The 7,728-nt window shown below is 56.2% G+C and overlaps 1 protein-coding gene across 1 annotated transcript in view; it reads right to left on the reverse strand.

Annotated features, from left to right (window-relative positions):
* The window catches only part of CSF2RB (colony stimulating factor 2 receptor beta common subunit), a 14,756-nt gene extending 8,113 nt beyond the window's left edge, over positions 1-6,643 (reverse strand). The window contains 4 exon segments of the mRNA XM_006757460.2: positions 5-15; positions 1,745-1,935; positions 4,941-5,064; positions 6,045-6,643. Of these exon segments, the coding sequence (XP_006757523.1) occupies positions 5-15; positions 1,745-1,935; positions 4,941-5,064; positions 6,045-6,120 (402 nt within the window). The 5' untranslated portion in view covers positions 6,121-6,643.
* Between the last annotated feature and the right edge of the window lie 1,085 nt (positions 6,644-7,728).

Consider the following 7,728-nt stretch of genomic DNA (forward strand, 5'->3'; position numbering starts at 1 on the left):
GCGCGGGGGGCTGCACTGAGGGAGGGGGAGTTGAGGCCAATAAGGGGCTGGAGGACTGTGGGCGGGAAGGCCTGCAGGTCTGTGTGTGGATAGCTGGGGTTCCAGGAGGAGCACAGCCCCCCGCTCCCCAGCTCACTGACCTTGGACAAGACCCCCATCCTCTGTGGCCTGCAGGCCTTTCATCTGCCAAACCGTGGGATTCAGTGTGACCGTGAAGGAAGGCCATACAGATAGCTGTGCACATATAGCATGCGCTCCATACAAGGCGCTGGCAACGAATCTCTAAACCAGTGGTTCTCAACCTTCTGGCCCTTTACATACAGTTCCTCATGTTGTGACCCAACCATAAAATTATTATCGTTGCTACTTCATAACTGTCATGTTGCTGCTGTTATGAAGCGTCATGTCAATATCTGATATGCAGGATGGTCTTAGGCAACCCCTGTGAAAGGGCCGTTCGACCGCCAAAGGGGTCGCGACCCACAGATTGAGAACCGGTGCTCTAAATGCAGCCTCCCTCCTTCCCCAGGCCCCCACTGCCCAGGACATAGCCTGCGTGGCACCCCCGACCCAGCAGAGGGCGCTGTGGCTCATGTTACTCTGTCTTGTCCACCTGCCAATGTCCTGCACCTCTCAGGGTTCAGCATAAAAGTCTCCTCCTCTAGAACCTTCTTAGACCCCCTCCCCCAGGCAGAATCTTGGCTCCTTTCCCAGCCCACCTGGCCATTTGTACTGTTCTTACCCAGGGGGGCTTATGTGTTCCCACGTCTGCCTCCCCGAGTGGTCAAGGAGCTTGTAGGGTGGCAGGGTTGGGTCCTGGTCCCCTCCCCTCTCCCCAGGGCCTGCGATGTAGCAGTTCAGTGGATTTGGGGAACAACGTGAATGAATCAATGAATGAGTACATGTAGGCAACCTTCAGATGCTTTTCATGAAATCCTTCCATCAACCACCAGTAAGCATAGCTCTGCTGGGAGCCACAGGGCTGGGTGAGAGGTTCGTTAGTGAACGGCCTGCTCCCGCCCTCCTGAAACTTCTGTCTGAGCGCCCAGGGATGACCTTCAAGCACACTGAGTCCAGGAAGAGCAGACAGGGTACAAATGTCCTGTGCCGGGCACGGACCATGCATGCTAGAGCAGGTCAGAGCTGCCCGTAGGAACACCGTCAGCCCAGACTGGCAGAGACAGCACCTCTTTCCCACCCATGGAATTTTAGAGAGAGTGGAAGGAAGGGAGGGAGAGAGATGAGAGAGAAACATCGATGTGTGAGAGACACATCAGCTGGTTACCTCCCACACACTCCCTGACTTGGAGCCAGGGATTGAGCCTGCAACCGAGGTACGTGCCCTTGACTGGAATCAAACCTGGGACCCTTTGGTCCGAGGGCTGACACTCTATCCACTGAGCCAAACGAACTAGGGCTGACCTGGTAAGTTTTTATGTGGATCATCAGAACGGTTCTTCCAGAAGGGAAACCTTCAGCGCTGGAAGGCAATGGCCTGGCAGGTGGTGGAGCAGCCAGGGCGGGGAGGGGGTGCCTTTAGCCAGGGGGTCCTCACCTTGCACCTGCCCCAACACCTCCATCATAAGGAGACATATCCTCTTCCCTCAAGAGACCAAATCCATCCCCAGGCCAATGTCTCCATCCCTTGAAGACTCACTCCCCGGCCCACCCTCTGCAGTGTGGCCACTCCCTGGGCCCACTGTCCCCACTGGGGGCCACCCCCAGCCAGGGACCCCAAGCTCACCATGCTGGGCCAGGGTAACAGTGAGCTGGGTGCCCAGAGGCCTGTCGGGTAGGAATGAGAAGCTGTCCCTGTCGGCTATGACGAACTGCTCGCAGGGAATGACACATTTTCTGGGCACACAGCGGGGAACCGGGCAGTCTGACCAGGGCATGTCGTCACTGAGATCACAGGACACTGGCTCTGGGGGGGACCTGCCAGGAGAGGACACAGGTCAGTCTAGAAGGAAGAAGCGCTCACTCCCAACATTATTGGGTGGTTTCCATATACGAAGCTTTGTCCAGGGCCCGGGGTGCGGGTGGGGCGGGACGGGGGCTGGCAGTGAACAAAACACACACCAATTGCTGTCCACGGACCCGACATCCTGCTGGAGGGAGACAGACATGAACAGCTGAATGAAATAAGTCACATGTCAAACGGGGAAAATTTATGCAGACACGTGCAGCAGGGAAAGGGTGACGCGGAGGCCAGAAGTCTGGGGTGGGGGATGCAATTGGAAATAGGGGAGACAGGGAAGACCCCCTGGGAAAGGTGACATGTGAGCAGAAACTTGGAGGAGGAGGGGGAGGAGTCAGGCAAATTCCGGGGGAAGGGAATTTCAGGTACTGGCAGGTGCACAGGCCCTGGGGCAGGCTCAGGTTTGCAGGGTGGTACGGCTAGGCAGCTAGACATTATGCATAGAGTATGTGAGGCTGGGAGGTCTAGGAGGCTAATTGAGTGAGGTGACAGGAGGCCAACACTTAAAAGGAAGTTGGATTTCACTGTAAGCGGGAAGAATTAGAGAGCCATGCGCAAAGGCGTGATGTATTGTGACATATGCTTTGAAAGGATTCCTCTGGCTGCTGGGTTGTGGACAGATTGGTTTAAGCGGGGTAGGGAGGGTGGAGGGGGCAGTATTGGAAGCAGAAGGACCAGTTAGGAGGCTTCTGGAATATCCCAAGAGACAGGAAATGGATGGAACCAGGTAGCGATGTTAATGTAACATTGGCCAGATTCGTGTTCTATTTTAAGATAAAGTCGACCGCATTTGCTGATGGATTAGATGCTCTGATGGGGAAGGAAAGGTGGTAAAGAGATGAAAACAACAACACAACCCTCCCCGGTGTTTGGCTTGAGCCACAAGGAGCCCCCATTTAGTGATGAGAGATGGCAAGACTGGAGCGGAGGGTCTTCTGGGGGCAGAGCAGGAATTTGGTTTAGGATGTTTGGGGTTGAAGACACCTATTTTCTTTATTTTCTGTTTTTTAGAGATATTCCTTTCATTCTTTCTTTTTAAATATATTTTTTTATTGATTTCAGAGAAGAAGGGAGAAGGAGAGAGAGATAGAAACATCAATGATGAGAGAGAATCATGGATCAGTTGCCTCCTGCACGCCCCACACTGGGGATCGAGCCTGCTACCCGGGCATGTGCCCTTGACCGGAATCGAACCCGGGACCCTTCAGTCCACAGGCCGACACTCTATCCACTGAGCCAAACTGGCTAAGGCGAGATATTCCTTTCTTTTTTAAATATTTTAAAATTGATTTGAGAGAGAGAGGACAGGAGAGGTATAGGGAGATAGAAACATCGATGAGAGAGAAACATTGATCGGCTGCCTTCTGCACGCCCCTTATTGGGGATCAAGCCTGAAACCTGGGCATGTGCCCTGACTGGGAATCGAACCGGTGACCTCTTGGTTCATGGGCTGATGTTCACCCCTGAGCCACACCAGTCGGGTGACACTTATTTTCTAAGGGACGATGTGGAGAGGCGAGTGCCCCCGTTGGGTTTCAGCTTCGGGGGAGGCCTGGGCTGGGAGAGCAGTGAGAGCCCGGAGCCTGAGGCTGGACCGCTGCCACTGGGTCACGATATGAGTGGAGGACTGAGCCCTGGGGCACCTCACTCTTCAAGTTCAAAACCAAAAAGGAACCAGATGAGGAGACAGGAAAGGATGGGCCAGGGAGACACAGGGCAAGGGCTGAGCGTGGTGGCCAGAAGCCAGGAGCAAAAGTGCTCTAGGAGGGCCCTGTGGTCAGTCCAAGTCGGGGGTGCCCGGGGTCAGGGAGGGAGAGGCTCAGACTGACCACTGGACTTCACAGCCACGAGGGCTTTGCTGACTCCAGCAGGAGCAGGTGACCTGGGGGGACAGCAGACTCCTGGGGGAGTCGTTTCCGGAGAGAATAACTGGAAAGACACGGGGCATGCTGGGTCTGGGCCGCTCTAGAGGAGTGTTGTTACAAAGGAGGCAGAGGGTGGGCCCCGGCGGGAGGAGATGGGGCCAGGGGGCACCCTGGAGCTGCACCCCTTCTTGGCATCTGTCAGTGGGGCTCAGTGGTGGTAAATGATCCCAGGGGAGGGCCCATCCATGGCCCAGGAGCGTGGAGACCTTGAGCGGCAAGACCAGATGAGACCCCGGCTGCTCAATCTCTGCAGGAAGTCACAGCAGGGGACCCAGGGAGGCAGCGGGCGTGGCCGGGCAGCGAGAGCACAGAGGGGCTGGGGTTCTCTTCCGTGGAGTCTGGTGTCTCAGTGGGGAGGGAGCAGGTCATGGCCAAGGGCGGGGGTGGGGGTGGGGGTGCAGTGGTAATGAGGAGGGGAGAGCGAGAAATACAGGGGTTCTCAGGAGAGACATGGGTGGCCATGCTCCCCAGGGCGGCCTTGAACCCTGTGACCCCAGCTGTTTAATTCTCTCTGATGCTATGAGTTGGACCCTCACCGAACCCCAGCATGGCGCCAGGCATCTCCCCGAATGGCACAGGCCCCAGACATGGTGTGAGGGAAAGAACGAACTCCTCCAACTGGCGGTTTCAGGGCCCTGGGGACACCCGGGGCCCAGCCTCTGGGGCCAGACACAGATGCTGGCCTCCCTGTGGAGGGTGAGCCACCTCAGCTCCGCAGCCTCGGTCCTGCATCTGTGAACCGGGTGGCATTTATCCCCCCATGCCTGCCTCTCAAATGGAACGAGTGCGGGCAATTTTGTTAAATTGTGATGAAATAAGAGACGATCATCACCAGCAACAGCAACAACATTCACACACATGCTCCTCCCGGAAACCCTGGCGTCAGATACCAGCTCCTGGGCCTGGCGGCCACCCGATGAGCAGCAGCTCCTGGGCAGGGGCCTCCCTCCTCTGTCCTCTGTCCAGCCCCCGCCTGGCATGGCCTCACACAGCAACCCCTCCCAGCCCTCCGGCCCCTGGGCCCCAGAGTCACTCACTCGTTCAGCCTGCGGTAGAGGGTCAGGTTGAGGAGCCGCTGGGCCTCCTGGGTGTCTGCCCACCTGCAGGTGATGCGGCTGGTGTAGTCGTTATGGCAGTGCAGGGTCTGCAGCGGGATGGTCCCTGACCCGGGAGACACAAGAAGGGGTCACACCTCTCCCCTCCAGGTGCCCTTTGTCACCATCCCTCCCAGCCCCTCCTGGGTGCCCAGCACTGGGGAAGGGTCACCCAGAATCCTCTAGGCTCCTGGATGCCAGACAGAGGTCTGGGGCCCGGGGCAGGGCCGGGGGCTCCGCAGCTGTGAGGGTGCTGGTTGCAGACCCTCCTGTCTGGATAGAGTCACGATATCCTAGTTGACTCACAGCCATTTCTAGCCCCTGCTGTGTCCTCCTCCTGGATCTGGGTCCCTGCCACCCCAGGACAGGGACGTGTATCAGGCCCAGGCCCTGCCCCTGGAGCCCTCAGTGCATCCTGGGAGGAGAGGCACAAACCACTCCTAAGAGGCAGCGGGGCAGAGCCCTGCTCTGGGACACCCTGCCCATGTCCTTGCTCAGCTGCCGGGCCTGATGGTTGGAAAAGGGGTGTGGTTCCCATGGTGACCAGAGACGCCAAGTTCTCTGGGAGCCCTTGGGGAGCGGGGTTCATGCGCCTCAGGAGCATCCCAGGTGCTGGAGCCAGAGCAGGAAGAGAACCCCAGGCTGAGAGCCCCAGGGAAGTGGGGATCCATCAAGGCCACCATCAGAGGAGCGGAGTGGGGTGGGGGTGGGGGTGGAGGAGAGAAGGGGCAGAGAAAGGCTGGAAGGGCCGGCCTGGAGGTCAGAGGCCTTGAATGCCACGCTGAGAAATGTGAGCAGAGAAAGGACACAGTAGAGATGGTCTTTACAGGGGCCCTGAGAGCACTGAGCGGGAGCGTGGGAGGGGCCAAGAGGCACCTGGGAACATTAGGGAGAGAGAAGACATGAGGGAAGGGAGGGAGGGGAGGCCGGAGCCCCTGGAGTCTGGAGCTTCCTGGGGAATAGGTGGCAGACAGCTTCACCCAAGGGTCCCAGCAATGGGAGGGGCCTGGGGAGAGGAGAGAAAGGGGAGGGAGCTGTCGGGCTCACCTGGGACCCCTGCCATGCTGGGCTCCTGGCTCAGAGCCAGCAGGGCCATGGGGAGCAGCCACCGGGTCAGCGCCATCTCCTGGTCAGCTCTGGGCGAGCAGGGCCGGCAGGGTGGGCGCAGGTCTGGGCCAGGGCAGGTCCTCACTGGCCTGGAACCCTGTGTCCCTCCCCAGTTGGGGGCCAGGTCAGACCCATGTCATCCGCGTGCTCCTGTGAGTCTTCCCTGCAGGCTCTGCCCTCTCTGGGCCTGTGGAGGAAACGTCACCTGGGAGCTGCCCTCCCAGCCTGCGTCCCCAGGCACTCGGCCCACTTTTGGGGTGAACCCGAGGGTGGTCCTGATGCATGGGCCTCAGCCTGGCACCTCAGACAGTCCCGTCCCCTTAGCCTCAGTGTCCCCCAGTGTGACCTCGAGGGAGATGCTCTACAGGCCTCTGAGGACGTGGGTTGGGCACCCCGGGCAGGGCCCTGGTGATGGGAAAACAGGAGACGGAGGCCTGGATTTGCCCCGAGATCCCTGTGGGCTGCTGACCTACATCTGCGTGGGGAAGTCATTGGGTGTTGGGGACACAGTGTCCTCCCCTGGGTGTGATCACGTGCACACACACACACACACACACACTCACACACTCGTGGGTGTTGGGGACACAGTGTCCTCTCCTGGGTGTGATCACGTGCACACACACACACCCACACACACTCACACACTCCATGAAGTGATGGATACTCCTTAAGTAGACACAATTTTTACTTGATAATCATACCTCAAGAAAGCCCCCCCCCAACTTTTTTTAAATTCAAGTTGATTCCAAACCAAATTGCTGAATTCTAAAACCAAATCCAATATTCCTGAACTCAGGGGGCCATAGTAGAGATCCAGGTGCCAGATGCCCTCACCTGTCCTGGGGACAGGAATGAGAAGTCCATGCGCCCCCTTCTTCCCAGAGTTATATGGGGGTGCCATCTTTTCACTTTAAAGTATGACACACTCTCACACACACACTCACACACACACACTCACACACTCACATTCACTCACAGACACACTCACACACACACTCACACACACACGCACTCACACACACACACTCACACACACACTCACTCACACACACTCACTCACACTCACACACACACTCACACACTCACTCACACACACACACACTCACACACACACACACATTGAGTTTAATATTATCAGTGGTCACAGACCAGACAGTGTTTTACCCAAGGATGTGCTATATGACAAAGGCGAAGTCATGAGTCAACAGGCTGTGATAAGAAATAACAAAAAGAACAGGAATAAGAAAAAGTGCTAAGATAATTGAATGACAACAGAAAACGTATCAGATAAATTCCTATCTCACACCATTCCCCAAATATCAGGCTACTTTACAATTTAAATGGAAGAAGTCAAAGCCTATTAAACTTGCAGACCATAGAAGTGAATACCTTTACACTATTCCAGCTTAAAAACAGTGGAAGAAATCAGAGAGATGAAGGCTGACAGACAGAAATACATAAAAGCAACATCTATATTTTATAAAAATAACCAGACCACGAAGCAAAGGACCAAAGGCAAAAGAGCAATGTTTGCAGCAATATTATGAGGAACAGATGACTATCTTTACAGTGGAAATCTTTAAAACAGATTAATGTTATCAACGAACACAAGCATAAAATTCAC

The sequence above is a fragment of the Myotis davidii genome, unplaced genomic scaffold (assembly GCF_000327345.1).
Source record: "Myotis davidii unplaced genomic scaffold, ASM32734v1 scaffold514, whole genome shotgun sequence".
In the NCBI taxonomy this organism is placed as follows: domain Eukaryota; kingdom Metazoa; phylum Chordata; class Mammalia; order Chiroptera; family Vespertilionidae; genus Myotis; species Myotis davidii.